General features: G+C 39.2%; 1 protein-coding gene across 1 annotated transcript in view; it reads right to left on the bottom strand.

The window, feature by feature from the left end:
- The window catches only part of LOC124777567 (dihydrodiol dehydrogenase 3-like), a 49522-nt gene that overhangs the window by 14186 nt on the left and 14159 nt on the right, over positions 1-21177 (bottom strand). Inside the window, exons 3-6 of the mRNA XM_047253023.1 lie at positions 19505-19702; positions 19191-19426; positions 2947-3106; positions 2755-2852 (exon numbers count right to left, since the gene is read on the bottom strand). Coding sequence (XP_047108979.1) covers positions 2755-2852; positions 2947-3106; positions 19191-19426; positions 19505-19702 — 692 coding nt within the window. The remainder of the gene's footprint in view (positions 1-2754; positions 2853-2946; positions 3107-19190; positions 19427-19504; positions 19703-21177) is intronic.

The raw sequence follows: 21177 nt of genomic DNA, 5'->3' as shown, positions 1-21177 counted from the left end.
GGGAATGACCAAGTGGCCAAGTCTGCAAGCAAATCATAATGTCATGGAAGCCATGAGATAGCATCATACTAGTGACAAAGCAGGTGTTCAGGGTACAACTCAACAATACATATCAAGGTGCTGAACCAGCAGGAAAGAGCCTCTGAAGGGTGAAGTCATGGAAGTCTGAAGTCTCTAGGAGAACTGACAGTGAGAGAAAATCAGGACACATAATATCACTGCCATTCCCATTGTCACAGAGCAGATAGTGGGGTGCCAAAATTATATACCCCACTCTTCTTAACAAATGCCAGATTAAAACTTTGAACATAGCTGCTAAGGTTCAGTGACCATGTCAGAATTATGTTAGAACAAATAAGCCCTCGGTCACAAATATTAAGTCAAAATTGACCAGGTTTCGACACTACTATGAGTGTCGTCTTCAGAATTAAACTGCTGTTCTAAAACATAATATGTATATAAGACATTAATAAACTGGAAAGAGATGCAGTACTTACAAGTCACATTCTAAAAAAAATCTAAGCTGGAAAGGCGACGTCATGAAAAGTTGTAAATAAGATAAGATGGCGAGCCGCTAAGGGCTGCTCGTACCTGTGTGAACACAGATCAGGGCCATCAGCTCTTTGACTGCTTGTGCACTCTGTGTGGTGCCAAGTAATTTTGTACAACAGCTTTATCATCCACAAAGTAACAGAGTGATCAAACGCTGGCACTGAATGCTGAAATAAGCTTTAATATGTCACTCGGGCTCATGATCCGACACACTTCTGTGGGTTCTATTGGGCATATGCACAGTCTATAAAAACAATTTGAAAGCCTCACTTGTAGAAATCCCCTCGTACTACCTGCTGAATTTGTTGAGACTCTTAATACTACTGTTGAAGAGGTACTGCCCTCTTCAGTCAAGGAAGTTTGCTCTCACATTGTGTGCATGTGCACACCACAACCCCACGCACACAAATGCCAGCAAATTTTTCTCCACAGAGACCTTAGAAGCTGTGACTTTATTATGTTACAAGGTGACACCATTTGTCCATCCCTAACTCTACCATATTCCGGGCCTCTTCAGGATTTCAGTTGATCGGAAAATACTGTGATGATCATGCTAAATGGCAAACCACAAACAGTCTCCCTACAACAGTTCAAACCAGTGTGGGTTCTTTCTAGCCACACCTCTGATGACGAGGACTCAGAGCTCAATACAAGTGTAGCTGCATTGGTGAGTGTTCAGTAGGCACCTCCACCTCCCATACCCTCCCTCCTCGTAAGGGCAGTGTTAATGATAGTGTTGCATGTAATGAATTGGTCATACCTTTCCTCTCATTTCCCATGCTTTCTGCTGCCACAGCTACATTCACTGTAAATGTCTCTGCGTACCCCATCGAGGATATTTCCTTGCAATGTCATAAAGACTATTTGTTTGTTATTCATGCACCACCTCACTCCCTCAGAGACTCTGATTGTAACCTAATACTCATCTGAGTTTTCCAGTTACCTATTAACTTTGTAGATGGCTGTCTTCGAGCTTCCACGGCCGAGGACAGTCTACTCACACATCATGTCCAATGTGTTCAGCCACAGTCCTCAAAACCTATGCCTATCCATGTCCCACTCTCCCATGTGGGTTGACCTCTGTGCCAGCCAGCATGGTTAGAAGATTATGTCGTGTCTTCACTTTCCTCCACCTAAGTCCTGTTCCCTTTCTCTAACTGCTCCTACTCTGTGCTCCACCCTCTGAGGGAGAGTTCTGTGTTGGGTTGATGTATCGAGTAATGTGAAATATCTGTGCTAAGATATACTTGGTACCGAGGACTCAGGCAGTCTCTTGTTTACTATTGAACTGTGTGGTCAACTCGTGTAAATATGTTAATTATAATAAAGCATTATTCATTGAAAGTGGTGTTTGGGGTGTTATTTCAGTATGAAATTCACTTGTACCCACAAATGTAAGAAACTGCCAACTTTGTTAAAACTTTATAGCTTTTATAGCAAAGAACATTGATAAACATTAATTTATCTATGAAATTTTGTTTTCAAATATGCCAAAGTAGATATGTGATCATGTGCATAGAGTTAGATGAAGTCTCAAAAGGAGATATTAGACTTTTATGAAAAAATGGAGCATTAAAACTCAAATGGCCAGTGGGTTATGTAGGTGAGAGATGGAGTCACACATATTACACTGTGACTGAAGGTTGATAAAGTGATGTCACGGTTATACATGTTACACTGTGACTGAAGGCTGATAAAGTGCTGTTATGGGATTACCATTGTTGGTACCAATCATCATTCATTTTTGTATTGTAACAATACATGATGATCCATTACAGGCGTCTCTGTCTTTTCTCTCATGTAAATGTGATGACATATGCTGTCTTGGCCAGCACCTGAATTGTCTTTGTTGTGTAATAATTTCAAATGCTCATTCAGTAATTATTTGAACATAGCTAATGTAATGAGTTAAGCTAAGAATGTTGCTATGACAGTACTTGGGGAATAATTAATAATGGTTTTGGAGGAAAAAGGAGAGAAGTGCCTGAATTTTGTAATTTCAACATTAATTGTGATTACTAAAACACTGTCTAAAAAAAGAACAAACTATTACTGAATTATTGTGGCATTAAGTAGCATTCTCAATGATAAGTGCACTTACTGTTTTCTTCTGTTGTTTATTAAATACACATTAATTTCAAATCTTTAGTCATATAGTTATGTAAATCAACTTCTTATTAATATGGTTTATTAATTACTAACCCCTTCATCACATTTTCAGTGAAAATGCGACCTTTCCCTCCTTTATCTAATGCATCAAGCCTATCTATATCATCTTCTTTCAATTCAAAATCAAGCACCTGAAACAAACAACAGTTTTATATCACATCACAATAACTATATGAGAAATTGTTTGAAATAATGATTGATGCATAATTATAATATTTTTCATACCTGGAAATTTTCTTTTAGGCGTTTAGGATTTGAACTCTTTGGAATTACAGCAATTCCATGTTGAATTAAGTGCCGAAGAAGGATCTGTGCTGGTGTTCTATTGTACTTCTTTGCAATTTCACTCACAACAGGATCTGCCAGTGGTGACAAATTGGGTACACTGAAAAATAAGTGTTATTTTATATCCTGGCTGCTTTTTGTAAAACTACTGTCACCAAAACATATCACTATGAATATTGATTTTTTAGTTGAATTCGTTAAATTCCATAACATATTGTCAATATCAGAACACTCCAAATAAGACAATATTATATTGTAACCTTGCATTAGGTATTAACTAAACAGTATATAAGCTGGTCATAATATCACAATATAAAAATACTAAATGTCAATGTGAAAAGGTAACATCTTGGACTAAGTAGTTTCTGAGGAAATTAGCAAGGACATTTCACATCTGATGTCTAGTATCATCATGAGTAACCCATGCATTGATCTGATTTTTTAATAGTCATGTGGTTTTTGTAATTTTTCAAATATTTACATCCTAAAATGTATCATTAGTTTCTCTTTCTTTGTGGTGTCCTCGGAGTGTTCATTTGCATTTATTCACAGTTCTGTTTTGTCTTTTCCTAATGAGTAGTGATACTCTATCGTGTGTGGATAGGAATAGAAAAGTCATGATACCATGTATTTTAAAACAATTTCTGCATAAATCAATATGCTTTTATCACAAAATAATCATAAGTTAAATTATTTTAAAGCTGGTAAAATTTTCTTTTTTGTCGTGAATGTTAGAAATTTCCTATACTGTTACAGCAAGTCACATGTATGGTCCCAAGAGCCCACAGTGCATACAAATCGCATGTCTGTACATTGTAACAGTCACTTCATTAGGATATGTCATACACACAGTACTTTGTTTTCATTTATGTTCATTATTCACATTCATTCATAGAAATCTCATTGGTCTTAATTTGTGGGGAGTTTGTTCATCTACTCTGTCAGTCCTGAAATTTTCAAGACTGATTAAAAAACAAAATAGAGAAACATTAAATTTTTTAATGTTTCAAAAATCAAACAGTGGAAAATCCAGGATGGAATGTAGCAATAATGTAAAAAGAAAGCTACTCACCATATAGTGGAGATTTTGAGTTGCAGATAGCCACAACAAAAGGCTGTCACAAATATAGCTTTTGGCTAGTAAGGTCTTCATCAAAACTAGACACGCATGCACTTTCATGCAAATGCAACTCACACACACATGACTGCAGTTTCAGGCAATTGAGGTCATACTGCGAGCAGCAGCACCAGTGCATGATGGTAGTGGCTACTGTATGGGTGTAAGGAGGAGGCTGGAGCAGGGAGGGGGAGGGATAGTAGCGTATGGGTGGCGGACAGTGACGTGCTGTTGGGGAGTACGCAGGAATGAAGTGGAGAGGGTAGGGCAGCTATGTGCAGTCGGGAGATTAGATGGAGGGCAGCAGAAAGGTGGGGGGATAGCAGAAAAGGAGAGTAGTAAAAAGGCTGGTGTGAGATGGAGGAATGAGGGCTGTGTAGTGCTGGAATGGGAACAGAGAAGGGGGTGGGTGGGAGAGGACAATGACTAACAAAGGATGAGGCCAGGGAGGTTATGGGAAAGTAGAATATATTGCAGGGAAAGTTCCTTCCTGGCAATTCAGAAAAGCTGTGAAGTAGTCATTGAAACGAAGGATGTCATGTTTGGCAAGTTGCTCAGCAACAGGGTGGTCCACTTGTTCCTTGGCCAGTTTGTCAATGGCCATTCATGCAGCCACTATGCTGCATTCTATGTGGGTATGACAACTAAGAAGCTGTCTGTCTGCATGAATGGCCACTCAAAAACTATGGCCAAGAAACAAAGGGATTTGTGATGACATGCTGTAGTACTTCATGCACTACGGGTTGGATAGCCATCATGTTGGTACCACAGGTTCCTCCTAGTCTGCAGAGGAACATCTTCTAGCATCTGTGGAAGATGGTCTGTTAGGAGGCTGCAATACTTGTTTGTGTTCAGTGTTCCAACTGTGAAAAATGAGCCTTTGAGCTAATGGTTCACTATCCCGCCACACATTTATACTTCATGGACACTGAAATTCCACCTAACGAAGCCAATGTGGATTGTCAATAGACCAATAGTGCATGTTTTGTCTGTTTATCTGGCCATGACTGATAAATGTGGTTTCATAACTAATAAAGATACATGATACATCTGGAGTATCCTGTCTTAGTGTCCATGAACAGAAGTTAACATGATTCTCATAATCATTTCCGTGCAACTCTTGATGGAGAGAGTTGCCTGACTCATGCCACTCATTGTGATTCCATGGGAACTAACATGTGGATCAACTGAAACAGCACCAGATTATTAATTTCCCCCTCTTCTGTCATCACTTGTTTCATTCTGTTGTGCTGTCTGGGTGTTACACTACCACTTTCACATAACGGGTTGAAGAGGTTGATAAATAGTTACTGAGGTGGCTGATGTCTGTTGGAATATCTTGCCACATACAGTGTACAAGAATGAACTGCATCCCACCTTCACTCTCCATACACCGTAAGCGTGTCAGATTTTTCTGCATTGGTAAAGCCCATTTATGATTGTCACAAACTAATGACTCGCAAGTCAGAATGCACTCAAGGAACACACAAGCACACTGTAAGCAAATGTAACAACACTGTACGTAGAAACTAAGCAGGTTGAATAGCACAAACAAGTGTCGGTATGGAAACTTTCCAAAATACAATATCTTGTAAATGATTTTCGCTAGAAGCCTGCAATAAACACCACTCACATTATAATTTAACCTACTTTTAGTTTGTTAATGTCAATAGGCATTGTTCCATTTTAAAAAGTACATGTTTACACAAGTAATACACTTTCTAAGTATTATTATAATCTAGAATGAAATATTCATTCTGCAGTGGAGTGTGTGCTGATATGAAACTTCCTGGCAGATTAACACTGTGTGCCAGATCGAGCTCGAACTCAGGACTTTGGCCTTTTGCAGGCAAGTGCTCTACCAAGCATGACTCACGACCCATCATCACAGCTTCAGTTCTGCCAGTACCTTGTCTCCTACCTTTCAAACTTCAAGAAGCTCTTCTGCAAACCTTGCAGAACTAGTACACATGGAAGAAAGGATATTGCTAAGACATGGCTTAGCCACAGCCTGGGGGATGTTTCCAGAATCAAATTTTCACTCTGCAGTGGAGTGTGTGCTGATATGAAACTTCCTGGCAGATTAAAACTGTGTACCAGACTGAGAATTGAACTTGGGACCTTTGTCTTTTATGGGAAAGTGCCCACGAAAGGCAAAGGTCCTGAGTTCGAGTCTCGGTCTGGCGCACTCTGTCTGCTAGGAAGACCTAAACCATTTATTTACCATCCCCCTTATTCCTATTGCTTCATGTTTATCTAGAAGTATTTTGTGATCAACTGTGTGAAACCTTTACTGAGGTCTAGAAAAATGCCAGTTACTTGTTCTCCTAAAGCAACTTTTGTTAACTTTTATTCTGTTCCCTTTCCAGATCTGAAGCCAAGTTGTTCTTTGCACAGAAGTTGATATTTATCTACACAATCCATAAGTCTCTTTTCCATAATAGTTCCTATTATTTTTGGAAAGGAAGACAGTCATGAGTCATGAAACTGGTGTGTAATTCTCTACATATTCTGTATCACATATTTTATGTACTGGAAGAAATTCTGCATGCTTTAGGTAATCAGGGAAGCAACCTGGTGAGAGTGACTCACTTATAATGACTGCTAGGGGTGCTGTTATGCTGCTAATGCCGTCTTTTAGTGGACACATTGGAACTTCATCTAGACCTGTGGTCATTTTACTCTCCATTGTATGTACAAAGCTACTGACTTCCCCCCCCCCCCCTCCACCCCCCCCCCCCTCCCACACACACACACATTGATGGGTACCACCAGCATTGTGTAAGGTACTTACTTATTTGTAGCTGTGTGTTGTGTTTTTGGAAACTTTTCTTGCAGTTTGGTTGCTATACTACTAAAGTGGTTGTTTACAAAGTTGGCAAGATCCGTAGGGTTTATCGATTAATTTATATTTACCAAATAGCTTTGCTTTTGTTGCTTTACTGCTGTATGGTCTTGTCATTTTGGATTCTTTTTGCTTCCTGAAGCAGTTTTCCATATGTCCATTTATTTCTGAGAAAGAACTATAAGAAGGCTAGATCACACTTATTTACGTAATAGATCTGAGATATTTGAGAGTTTCAGAGGATTTTCTGATACCTTTCATTACCCAGTTCTTTCTACTATATTCCCCAACAGAATGTACCATCTTAGGCAATGCCTCCTCAAATTTTCATTTGAATAGGTTCATGAACTTGTTGAATTTTTTGTTTACAGGTGTTCCTGAATATACTTCTGACCATGTGTGGCTGGTCATCTGCATTGCAAATTCATGCCTTTTTGATTTAAAAAAACACCCTCTTGCTTGAATCGGATCTCAGGCCCTTGTCATATGTTTTTTTATTAATTGAATGTCAGTGTCTTGTAATTACTTCACATTGTAAATTTGCATTTGAGTTTGTTGACTGTGATTAATGAACCTGAAAAACATAGTGTTATCCTTGTGAAATTACATATTATGCTACCCACAATAGTGACTAAACTTGAGCCTTAGGTTTTCTTTCCTTTAACCACACTAAACAATTGCTACTTATTTCACTGAGGGTACTACTGCACTAAACTGCATAAAAAGAACTGTAACCAAATGCAGTGCGAAACATTCCTTTACCTGCATCCTAATAAGAACCATGAAGCCTGAACTTAACATCAACTGTTATTATTTCAACAATGGTATTAACCCTCGGCTAACTTTTCTGAACATATACCTTGAGATGGGGTCTCTGAGACCCTTCTGTTTAAACTGAGATTTAAGGTGTAAATCAAATGAAAATTTTAATTTAAGTTTGATAACATTTTATTCTACAATTATATAAATGATGTTTAAATATTTGCTGATTTGTTGCACTAAATAAAACCTGCAGTATTTTACTTTTTATCACTCAAAATCATTTACTTTTGTGCAGTTTTTTCAAAATAATATACATAAACAAATTTTTAGAGAACCAAATTAAAATTATAAAGCCCTAGAGCTAGTAAATTTTCATATAAAACTAAATTACAAGGTTTAAATTTCACATAACAGTTGCACCTGATACATACAAAAAGAAAATCTGCAAAATTGACATTCAGTGTTGGGATTTACATTTTTCTTTATCATCACTCTGAACAGGTTTAATTTTAACTATAACTTTATGCATTTTATTGAAAAACAAAAACAAAAACAGAAAGGTCCCCATCACAACTGTCCTGAAGTTCTTCTTCTGAATGAGCCTCCAATAGCAGAACTGTGACCACTGGCTATTGTAAAATAATTGTCTTTCTCATCTCTTTCTTGATCTATATCACAGACATCTTCCCCCATACACCGCCTAACAATTTCATGACTTAGTATTGTTAATACTGACAGGTTCCAGGGAGCATATTTCACATTATAATGAAGAAACCTCCAAAATAGTGTGTGCAATTAATAAGTCAACAATTACAAATTTTAGGGAAAGCTTTCAACACTTAGACTAAGATGGGCTGCATAGGGTACCTGATGCTAATTTAAAATTTCACCTCTTTCATGATATCTCTGTGAGTACATTTGAAAACAGTTTCCTTAAGAAAACTGAAATAAAAGTGTAAGTAAGCATCTAAAAATTGTGGCTTACTAAAGGGATAAAGATATCTTGTAAACAGAAAAGGGGAATGTATCTTATAGCTAGAAGGAATAATGATCCAGAAACAGTCAAACATTATAAAAACTACTGCACTGTATTAATAAACGTTATTAAAAAGTACAAAACTACATAATTAAGTCTGAGATTAGCACCTATGATAATAAAATTAAAAAGTTTTGAATATTGTTAAGAGGGAAACAGGGCAACTGAGAGCACAGTAAGCCTGTATTTCTATCAGTTAACAAAATGTCAGAAGTAGAAAATGTTTTTAATAATCACTTTTTAAGTTCTGTAGAGAAAATATGATCGAGCTGTTCATTAGAAAAAGCAAGGCTGTATATGGAAGAGGCAGTACCTATGCAATTTGATAAAATTGAAATTCAATGTACCTCTCCAAGTGAAAATAATAAATACACACAAAAGTAAAAGCTCACCTGGAATTGATGGCATTTTCAACAGAGTACTTAAAGCTTGTTCCCAAAAAATAAATAAGAGTCACACCCACATATGTAGTAGATCACTAAAGCAGGTCATTTTTCAAGATAGGCTGAAATACACTGTCGTTAAACAATTGCGTAAAAAGGGGGATACATCCGATGCTAACAACTACTACCCAATCTCACTTCTGGCAGCCTTATCCAAAATTCTGGAAAAAGTAATGTACTCAAGCATAGCTTCACATATTTGTAGAAATGAAATACTAACAAAATGTCAATTTGGATTTCAGAAAGGATTCTAAACATAAAATACTACATATGCTTTCACTGACCAAATATTAAATGCTCTGAATAACTGAACATTACACACTGGAATTTTTTGTGATCTCTCAAAGGCTTTTGACTGTGTGAATCATGAGATTTTCTAGATAAGCTTAAGTATTGTGGTATGTGTGGGACAGTGCACAAACTCCATCCAATGTTTTTCTACTGTTCAATCATCCAATGTTTATGCTCCTTACATCAAGCAAGGACTTGTTTGGCATTTACTGGTGTGATGTGTGGCTTATGAGCAGCCGCTCGACGATGAAGTCCAAGTTTTCTCAGCTCCTGCCTGTCATTGTACTTGCAATGGATCTTGATGTCATTTAGAATTGCTGTGTGATGGTATGGGTAGATGTCTGCCTATTATACATTACGGCCCTCTTCAACTGTCGGCGGTCTCTGTCAGTCAACAGACGAGACCGGCCTGTACACTTTTGTGTTGTACCTGTCCCTTTATGTTTCCACTTCACTATCACTTCGGAAACAGTGGAGCTAGGGATGTTTAGGAGTGTGGAAATCTCACATACGGATGTATGACACAAGTGACACCCAGTCACCTGACCACATTTGAAGTCCATGAGTCCTGCAGAGCACCCCATTCTGCTCTCTCACAATGTCTAATGATTACTGAGGTTGCTGATATGGAGTACCTGGCAGTAAGTGGCAGCACAATGCACCTAGTATGAAGAACATAATGTTTTTGGGGTGTCTGGATACTTTTGATCACATAATGTATCATTATTGCTGAGACTTCAAAAACTGCTTCTATACATAGAGAACTTACATCTATCACTTCATATTCTAAATTGTTTGTTTCTTTGATGAAGATTGAAACACCACCATGCTTAAAATTTTTTCTACAGTAAAGCCCGGTCCACACGCAACGATCTGTCTGCGCAGACATCGGCGCAGATGTCTGTACATGCAAAAGATCGCTGCAAATGTGGTGTGTTCACACGACACAAACCCCAATCTACTACTCGCCCGCCATCTGTCGGTGTAAAAAAGAAATATCAGTGGCAAGCGACTACGCTCCCCGAAAACGTCAAGATTTAATTCAGTTATTTTGAAAAATAGAAATAGAGGAAGTTCTGTTGTGGTCTGTGTTCGCAACTTGTGTTGCAAAAAACATTCAGACCAACCGCAGGAAACAGAGAAAGCGGTCAAAATGGTGCAGACAGTGGCTGCTAAAGCGAAAGAAGTTTTGTCACGTAAATTTACTGCGAGAGTTGCAGGGCGAACCTGTTTTGTTTTACATAACCTCGTGTTCCATTTCCTCGCACATTGGCACTCCAATTTCATCTTCAATTGAACTCCTGCTTGGTCTTGGCGTTTCTTGATCACTAAGAAAGCCAAGTAGATCAAAATACCATAACGTTGGCTGGTATACTTGATCTACTCCTACACCAGATCTTCTAGATTTCTGAACTTTGGATAACTCTTTTCGGTAAACAGTTCGCTGACAGACTAATTTACTTGACTTGCCTTCATGAACTCATCTTTCAGGAAAGCGTAAATAGCTTCACATGTGTTGGGTATTATTTCACTCAATGCTTGTTTCGATATTGCAGATGAAAATTCCAAATCATTGTAGCTCCTTCCTGTTGCTAGGAATCTTAATGTTACTGCCAGGCGTTCATGAGGAGAAATTTCCCTTCTCATACAAGTATTTTTCTCATAATATGAGGGGTTACATGCTTTAAGAGATAATTATAAGTTTCGACAGCCATCCGCAAATAATTTCGCCAGTTCGCCACGAAATTATTTTTTTATTACCGTTTCTCTGTTTGCCGAGGCGCCAACTGCCCGCAATTTTTCAATTGGAGCATTGTATGCTGCTGTCTTTTTGTCTCGGTCACTATATTCTTTACTTATAATCTTCCACAAACATGGGTGGTTTCTGTATATTTCAATGAATTCACTTACAAACTCTCGAGAACACTGACGAGTATCAGCCATTTTAATGCCCTGTGCACACAAATACAAACACTAGACTGAGCAAACAGCTGTTTCGCGCCAGATTTGCGACGATCTCCTGTCCACACGCTCCAACTTGTCTGCGCAGATGTGGTTTGAACCGACAGATTTGAGAGGTTTCGCTCAAACCTCCAACTCCAACTTCCAGGTTTGCACACACCTCAGGTTGGTGCAAATCTTCTGTTCACACGCAACGATCTGTCTGCGCAGATGTGATGTGCGCAGACATTTGCGCAGACAGATCGTTGCGTGTGGACGGGCCTTTAAGGCTAATTGGTATCGATAAGGTACACTTAATTGAAGTTCACTATGATTTAACTAGTGCTCATTGATTAGCATAACATAGCAATTTAATTCTTCCAACCAACATTCCATTTCTGTCAGTTTATTTTTTAATGACTGTATATTAATATGCGAGAAAAACACACTTTTTGCATTTTTATCTGACTGGTTGGACACACAAAATTCTTGACTATTGTCATCTGGCTGCCCCAGGTGAGATGCATCAGATGACTTAAGCTGTACCTCTGTTGTGTGAGTCAAAGAATTCCTGAATGACAACTTGTTGTACTCAGTAGATGAAATCTTATGTTAAACTGACATGCTCCATATCATTACTAGATGTCATATTCTTGATCTATGGAACAAGTATTAATGTAATGCAATGAAATCAGGTGGACAGTTCAGAAGGCGCAGTCTAAAACACTTCAACACATTATTCAAACTATCCTTCCATCATTGTTTGTTTTCAGCATGTTGCAATGATCAAAAGAACAAACAGCAGCTACCAAGGGCAACAAAGCTGATAAAGTGAATTAGTTACAACTCCCTTCGCAACTATGGCTTCTCTTTTATGTCTTTTGATTCTTATAATGGCAATGTGGATTCTATAAAAGTTGTAAATAACCGTTTGCTCACTATATGTTATCCCCACTAGAATTCCAGGGAATGTATTCCAGTCAATACAGTCACAACAATGTTTCTACAAACTTGCAAATGCTTAAATGTTTCTTCAACCAACTTTCAACAGTTTTTCCATTCTTCTGTAAATAATCCCTGTCAGTTTTTGGAACCATGACTCATTAAACCGGTGGTCCATAGTAGTCAGGACTGTCCTTCTTTGTAATTGGAGTTATTACATTCTTCTTAAAGTGTGCAGGTATTCCATCTGTTTAAATGAATATTGTAGGTGGAATAGTCTTGTCATTTCTGGCTCCTCCAAGCATCTCTATAATTTGGTGGGAATCTTATCTACTCCAGTGGCCTTGTTTCAACTTTGGTTTTTCAGTGCTCTGTCAAATTCTTCTCTTTGTATTGTATCTCCCATCTTACTTTCATTTATTTTCTTTGCTATTTCTTTAATGTTGTTTACAAATGCATTTTGCATTTATAACTCCTCTTCGTATTCCTTGCATATTTCAGCCTTCCCAATGCTTAGTACTGGCTTGCCATCTGAGTCCTTGATATTCAGGAACTTCTCTATTTTCCAAAGGTCTTTTTAATTTTCCTATAGTCAGTATCTATCTTTCCCCTGGTTATGCATGCTCCTACAGTCTTGTATGTGTCCCATAGACATTCCTGCTTAGCCATTTTGCACTTTCTGTCAATCTCATTCTTAGACATATAATTCCTTTTTGCCTGCTACATTTACTAAATTTTATGCTTTCTCCTTTTGTCAACCAAATTCCTTATCTCCAGTGATAGCCAAGGATTTTTACAAAGCCTTATTTTCTTACTTATTTGACTCTCTGCTGCATTTACTATTTCATCTCTCAGAGGTAACCATTTGTCTTATACTCTATTCATTTCCCCTCTTTCAGTCAATAATTGTCCAATACTTCATCTGAAATTCTCTGCAGTTTCTGGTTCTTTTATTTTATCCACATTCCATCCTCTTAATTTCTCACCTCTGGCAGTCTCTTCAGTTTTCATGTGCGGTTCATAATAAATAAATTATGACGTGTCCCCATCTGCCCATGGGTTTGTTTTGGAGTTTAAAATATGCTTTCAAAATATCTGTATTGCCATTATGTAACTAGTCTGGAACCTTACAGTTTCTCCAGATCTCTCACAGTTTTATTTAAGAAATACTTTAATGGGTATGGGAGGAAAAATTATAGAGGAATAAGTAGTGCTACTGGAAGAAACCTCTAAACCACATGAGAATACGATATAAAGTTTCAAAAGATATAAACATTCTGTCTATTTATTTCATTAATCAGTACATAACTCTCAGGTACGCTGCTGGAGCCAAATCAAAATTGTCAGCTAGAAAGAATCTCCAGTATGTTGCAGCGTAACTGTCATTTGAATTTCTTATTTTTCTCAGTATTTAACGGTGGCAAGTACATGGTTCCATTTGACTCTCTAGTAAGTAGCCAAAGTGGTAAAGTTAGTAAATAAATGAAAAATTTATATAGTGTAGGCTCTGTTCTTTGTTTACATAAACAATACAAAAGTTTTCAGTTAATATCCATGGACTGTGCATGTCAGCAGGAGACTGTTCAAGGTGGTGGAGGCTCTCTAATGGTGTGAAGCTTGTGCAATTGGAGTGGAGACCCCTGATACATCTAGATATGACTCTGTCAGGTGACATGAATGGAAGCATCCTGTCTGATCACCTGCATCTATTCATGTCCATTGTGCATTATGATGGACTTGGGAAATTACAGCAGGACAGTGTGACACCCCACATGTCTAGAATTGCTACAGAATCACTCCAGGAACATCGGTCTGATTTTAAACACTTCTGCTGGCCACCAAACTCTCCAGACATGAACATTATTGAGCATATCTGGGATGCCTTGCAACGTGCTCTTCAGAGGAGATCTCTAACCCCTCGTACTCTTATGGATTTATGGACAGTCCTGCAGGGTTCATGGTGTCATTTCGCTCCAGCACTACTTCAGACATTAGTTGAGTCCATGCCATGCTGTGCTGCAGGACTTATGCATGCTCGAGGGAGCCCTACATGATATTAGGCAGGTGCACCAGTTTATTTGGCTCTTTACTCTAGAATGCAGCACTCAGTTGCAGCTAAGATGGTAGATTCCATGGATGCTTTCACAGGCAGCATTATCTTTGATGCGGTAGGAGATGCCTGTGACAGGACTGGAGTAGGTGGCAATGGAAGAACATAAAGAATAGGTCTTGCAGCGGTGTGAGCTATGAAGAAAGTGTTTTGGAGCAAGGATGAAATAGGGATGGACAAAGATATTGCATAGACTGGGTGGACAGCAGAATAGCTCTGTGGGAGGGATGGGGAGGATAGTGGGAAGGACATTTATTATTTCAGAGTACAATAACAGATAATCGAAGCCCTTTCAGAAAATGTATTTCAATTGCTCCAGTCCTTGGTGATACTGAGTCATGGCAGTAGTTATATGGAGGATGACAGTTAACTGGGGAGACAAGGCATGAGAGATCTGTTTCTGGTCTTGTCTGAGAGTGTAATTTCAGTCTGTGAAAGCTCAGTGAGACCTTTGGTACATTTGGACAAGGACTGCTCATCACTAAAGATGCAACGGCCGTGGGTGGCTGTGCTTCTTGGTGTGGAATGAGTGACAGTCACTTGATGGCTGGCAGATTTGATGTGTAGAGAAGCACTGGTGGGGCATCCTTGAGGTGGAGGTCAGCACCGAGGAAGGTGGCTTGTTGGGCTGAGGGGGACTAGGTGAAAAGAATGGGGGAGAAAATGCTGAAGTTCTGGAACTATGTGGATAGGGTATCATCACTGCCTGTCTATATCATACAGGTGTCGTCAGTATATATGAAACACATGAGGGGTTTGAGATTCTGGGTCATTGTCAAGGATTTCTGTAGATAGCCCATTTCAGTTAGCATACAATCATGCCATGGGATGCCGATTGGTGTACAATGGATTTGGTTGTATATGATACCTCCCAAGGAGTAGTAATTGTGGGTGAGGATGTAGTTGGTCATGGTGATGTGGAAGGAGGTTGTAGGTCTGGAGTCAGTTGGATGTTGGGAAAGGTAGTGTTCATTAGTGTCAAGGCATTGGGTATACTAGTGAAGATGGAGGTGGCATTGACAGTGATGATTGGATTACGAGATGATCAAGGAACAGGAACTGTGGAGAATCTATGGAGGAAATGTTTGGTGGCTTATATATAGGAGGAGACTGCTAAGGAGGTGTGATCATGAGAAACGATTGAATAACCAACAAAAGGATAACATTCTACTAGCTGGGGCATGGAATGTCAGAAGTTTGAACACGGCAAGGAAGCTAAAAAAAATTTGAAAAGGGAAATCCTAAGGCTTAATCTAGATATAGTGGGCATCAGTGAAGTGAAATAGATAGAAGACAATGATTTCTGATCAGATGAGTGTAGGGTAATATCAACAGCAGCAGAAAATGGTGTAGTGGGAGTAGGATCATTATGAATAGGAAGGTAGGACAGAGAGTAAACTACTGTAAACAGTTCAGTAACAGGGTTGTTCTCATCAGAATCAACAAACCAACACTGACAATAATAGTTCAGGTACACATGCTGACATCGCAAGCAGAAAGTGAAGAGATAGAGAAAATACAAGAGGATATTGAACGAGTAATTCAGTACATAAGGGCAGAGGAAAATCTAATAGTCATGGGGGATTGGAGTGTGTTTGTAGGGGAAGGAGTAGAAGAAAAAATTACAGGAGAACATGGGCTCGGTAGTAGGAATGAGAGAGGAAAAAGACTAACTAAGTTCTGCAACAGATTTCAGATGGTAATATTGAATTCCCTGTTCAAGAATCACAAGAGGAGGAGGTATACTAGGAAAATGCCAGGAGATACAGGAAGATTTCAGTTAGATTACATCATGGTCAGGCAGAGATTCTGAAGTCGACATTGGATTGTAAGGTGTACCTAGGGACAAATGCAGACTCAGAATACAATTTGGTAATGATGAAGAGTAGGCTGAAGTTTAAGAGGTTAGTCAGAAATAATCAATGCACAAAGAAATGGAACACGGAAGTCCTAACGAAAGAAGTTCTTGAAGTTCTCTGAGGCTGCAGAGACTGTGGTAATGAATGGCTCAGTAGGCAGTTCAGTTGAAGAGGAATGCATATCTCTAAAAAGGCCGGTAATAGACGTTGGAGGGACAAAATAGGTCAAGGAAGATAACTGTAAAGCAGCCATGGGTAATGGAAGAAATACTTCAGTTGATCAAAGAAAGAAGGAAGTACTAAAATGTTCAGGGAAATTTAGGAATATAGAAATACAAGTCATTAAGATATGAAATAAACAGAAAGTGCAGGCAAAATAAGGTGAAATGGCTACATGAAAAAAATGAACAAATCAAAGAAGACGTGATTGTCAGATGGACCAAATCAGCATATAGAAAAGTGAAAACAACCTTCGGTAAAACTAGAAGTAAGGGTGGTAACATTAAGAGTGCAATGGGAATTCCATTGTTAAATACAGAGGAGAAAGTGGATAGGTGGAAAGAGTACACTGAGGGCCTCTATGAAGGGGAGGAGTTATCTCGCGACGTGATAGATGAAGAAACAAAAGTCAATAGGGAAGAGATAAGGGATCTAGTACTAGACACAGAATTTAGAAGAGCTTTCAAAGATTTAAAATGAAATAAACCAGAAGGGATAGTTAAAATTCCATAAAAAGTGGCAACAAAACAATTATTCATGCTGATGAGCAGAATGTATAAGACTGGTGATATACCATCGGACTTTTGGAGAAACATCATCCACGCAATTCCCAAGATTGAAAAATCTGACAAGTGTGAGAATTATTGCAGAATCAAACATCATCCACGCAATTCCCAAGATTGAAAAATCAGACAAGTGTGAGAATTATTACACAATCAGCTTAACAGCATATACATCCAAGCTACTGATAAGAATAACATGAAGAAGAATGGGAAAGAAAATTGAGGATCTGCTAGATGACAATCAGTTTGGCTTTAGGAGTGGTAAGAGAACCAGAGAGGCAGTTCTGACATTGTGGTTGATAATAGAAGCAAGACTGAAGAAAAATCAAGAGACCAGTAATGTAAAATGATGCAAGACCTTCAAAATCCTGAGAAAAATGGGGAAAAGCTATAGGGAAAGCTAGGTAATATACAATACGTACAAGAACCAAGAGGTAACAATAAGAGTGGAAGACCAAGAATGGGGTGCACAGGTCAGAAAGGGTGAAAGTGTGTGAAACAGGAAAGTCTTTTGCCCCTTCTGTTCAGTCTAAGTGTTGAAAGAAGCAATGATGGAAATAAAAGAATGGTTCAAGAGTGGGATATCAGTGTTAAGATTTACTGATGACATTCTTATCTTCAGTGAAAATAAAGAAGAATTACGGTATCTGTTGAATGGAATGGACAGTCTAATGAGTACAAATATGAAATGAGAGTAAGTTGAATAAAGATGAAAGTAATGAGAAGCAGCATAAACGAGAACAGTGAGAAACTTAACATCATAATTAGTGATCACTAAATAAATGAAGTTAAGAAATTCTGCTACATAGTCAGCAAAATAACCCATGATAGATGGAGCAAGGCAGACATGAAAAACAGACTAACACTGTCAAAAAGAGCATTCATCACCAAAAGAAGTCTACTAGTATCAAACATGGGTCTTAATTTGAGGTAGAAATTTCTGAGAATGTATGTTTGAAGCACAGCATTGTTTGGCAGTGAGATATGGACTGTGGGAAAACCAGAACAGAAGACAGTATGAGCATCTGAGATGTGGTGCTACAGAAGAATGTTGAAAATCAGTGTATGTTAAGATAAGGAATGAGGAGGTTCTCTGCTGAATCAGCAAGGAAAGGAATATAATATAGAAAACACTGACAAAAAGAAGGGATGGGATAATAAAACATCTGTTAAGACATCAGGGAATAACTTCCATGGTACTAGAGGGAGCTGTACAAGATAAAAACTGTAGAGGAAGATAGAGATTGGGACACATCCAGCAAATAACTGAGGACATAGTTTGCAGTTGCTACTCTGAGTTGAAAAGATGTCACAGACCAGAAAGAAATTTGTGACAGGTTGCATCAAACCAGTCACAAAACTGTGGGGGCACAGTAACCAGCCACATTGGGGCATCCTGTGTGTTTAGGTTTGTGCACTTTAACAAGCATGTAGAAGGTAGGAGTATGATGAGTGCTGGGGTGTGAGGAGAGAGACTTAGGGGAGTGCTTGTGGGATGGATATGAGGATATGGGGAAGGGCCAAAGTTCCTGCGAAATTTGTGGAATGTGACAGAGGTTGTAGATGAATGTACCTGACAGCTGACTAAGTCTGTCTGCCTGGTAATCTTTGTGGTTCATAACCATGCTGGTGGAACCTTTATCAGAAGATAGGATTATAAGATTGGGATTGGTGTTCATGTGTGTTTGGGTTGTTCTTATGTGAATGTGTTTGAGTTTTATACATGTGATGGAGGATATCCAAAGCTGAATAAAGGTTATCCAAAGCTGAATAAAGGTTGTCCAAAAGCCAAATATTCCTACCATCCTTTTTCATTGTGCCTGTGTGCAACTCAATCCTCTGTGTAGTGAGTAGCAATCTATCCTTACCATATTGTTGTTATTACATTGTGGACTTTCCACTGTTCGATTTAATGCTAAGAGTAATACAACTTGCATGAAAACCTTACTTGGAGATAAGTGGATGAACTCAGACAACAGAAAAGAACAAGAACAGGAATCATGCACCATAACTGCAAATATTTCACATTGTGGTAAATAAAAATGTGTAAACTTACTTTGCACCAGTAGTACTTAGAGCTGGTGATCCAATAGGGCCAAAAGCACACACAGTGATATCTAAGGCTTTGCAAAAGGCAGCGAGTTCTTTCTGTTGGCAATACAGTTGTGCCTCAACTTGCAGGTTTGCTGGCTTAATGCGAGCTGAATTTACTATACGCTTGACCTGGCGAGCATTAAAGTTGGAAAGCCCAATTGACAATGCCCTTCCAGCATCTACTTGTGCTTCCATAGCCTGGGAATGAAAAGAGTATTTAAATAGATATCTCACAAAAGATGCTTGATGGAGTAAAACAATGACTGCGACCCATACCTTCCATACACTAACGTGGTCTGTTGTAACATCAGGTGTTGGATACTTGTGATATGCTTCTACATTGTCACCATCGATTTCAACTAAGCCAACAGCATGGTGAAGCAGATATAAGTCAACGTATGATAACTGCAATGCTGCCAGTGATTCTTTAAGGTATTTCTCAACCTTTTCAGGCTTCATTGCCCAGCTTGGTAGCTAGAACAAAATACAGAACATTTCAAATTACAAGAAGAAAATTATATATACAAAGATGATGAGACTTACCAAACAAAAGCGCTGGCAGGTCGATAGACACACAAACAAATACAAACATACACACAAAATTCAAGCTTTCGCAACAAACAGTTGCTTCATCAGGAAAGAGGGAAGGAGAGGGAAAGACAAAAGGATGTGGGTTTTAAGGGAGAGGGTAAGGAGTCATTCCAATCCCGGGAGCGGAAAGACTTACCTTAGGGGGAAAAAAGGACAGGTATACACTCGCACACACACACATATCCATCCGCACATACACAGACACAAACAGACATTTGTAAAAGCAAAGAGTTTGGACAGAGATGTCAGTCGAGGCGGAAGTAAAGAGGCAAAGATGTTGTTGAAAGACAGGTGAGGTATGAGTGGCGGCAACTTGAAATTAGCGGAGGTTGAGGCCTGACGAATAACGAGAAGAGAGGATATACTGAAGGGAAAGTTCCCATCTCCGGAGTTCTGACAGGTTGGTGTTAGTGGGAACCAGCTACAATGGGGCGGCCGGGATAATTGGGTTTGTGAATTTTAGGAAGAAGGTAGAAGGTAGGGGTGCGGGGTGTCAGTGGGGTCTCCACACATTCAGTGGGGCTTGGTAACCAGCTACAGAACATATCTCTGCCTACGTAGATCAACACCTTCAACCCATTACATGCAGTCTCCCATCCTTCATCAAAGACACCAACCACTTTCTCGAACGCCTGGAATCCTTACCCAGTCTGTTACCCCCGGAAACCATCCTTGTAACCATTGATGCCACCTCCTTATACACAAATATTCCGCAAGTCCAGGGCCTCGCTGCGATGGAGCACTTCCTTTCACGGCAATTACCTGCCACCCTACCTAAAACCTCTTTCCTCATTACCTTAGCCAGCTTCATCCTGACCCACAACTTCTTCACTTTTGAAGGCCAGACATACCAACAATTAAAGGGAACAGCCATGGGTACCAGGATGGCCCCCTCGTACACCAACCTATTCATGGGTCGCTTAGAGGAAGCCTTCGTGGTTACCCAGGCCTGCCAACCCAAAGTTGGTACAGATTTATTGATGACATCTTCATGATCTGGACTCACAGTGAAGAAGAACTGCAGAATTTCCTCTCCAACCTCAACTCCTTTGGTTCCATCAGATTCACCTGGTCCTACTCCAAATCCCATGCCACTTTCCTTGACGTTGACCTCCATCTGTCCAATAGCCAGCTTCACACGTCCGTCCACATCAAACCCACCAACAAGCAACAGTACCTCCATTATGACAGCTGCCACCCATTCCACATCAAACGGTCCCTTCCCTACAGCGTAGGTCTTCGTGGTAAATGAATCTGCTCCAGTCCGGAATCTCTGAACCATTACACCAACAACCTGACCCATGCACCCTCCCACCACCACCTACTCCAGTCCTGTAACCCGGAAGGTGTACACGATC

The sequence above is a fragment of the Schistocerca piceifrons genome, chromosome 2 (genome assembly GCF_021461385.2).
Source record: "Schistocerca piceifrons isolate TAMUIC-IGC-003096 chromosome 2, iqSchPice1.1, whole genome shotgun sequence".
NCBI lineage: Eukaryota > Metazoa > Arthropoda > Insecta > Orthoptera > Acrididae > Schistocerca > Schistocerca piceifrons.
The sequence above is the reverse complement of the archived record's forward strand: the minus strand, read 5'-3'. Positions and strand labels throughout refer to the sequence as shown.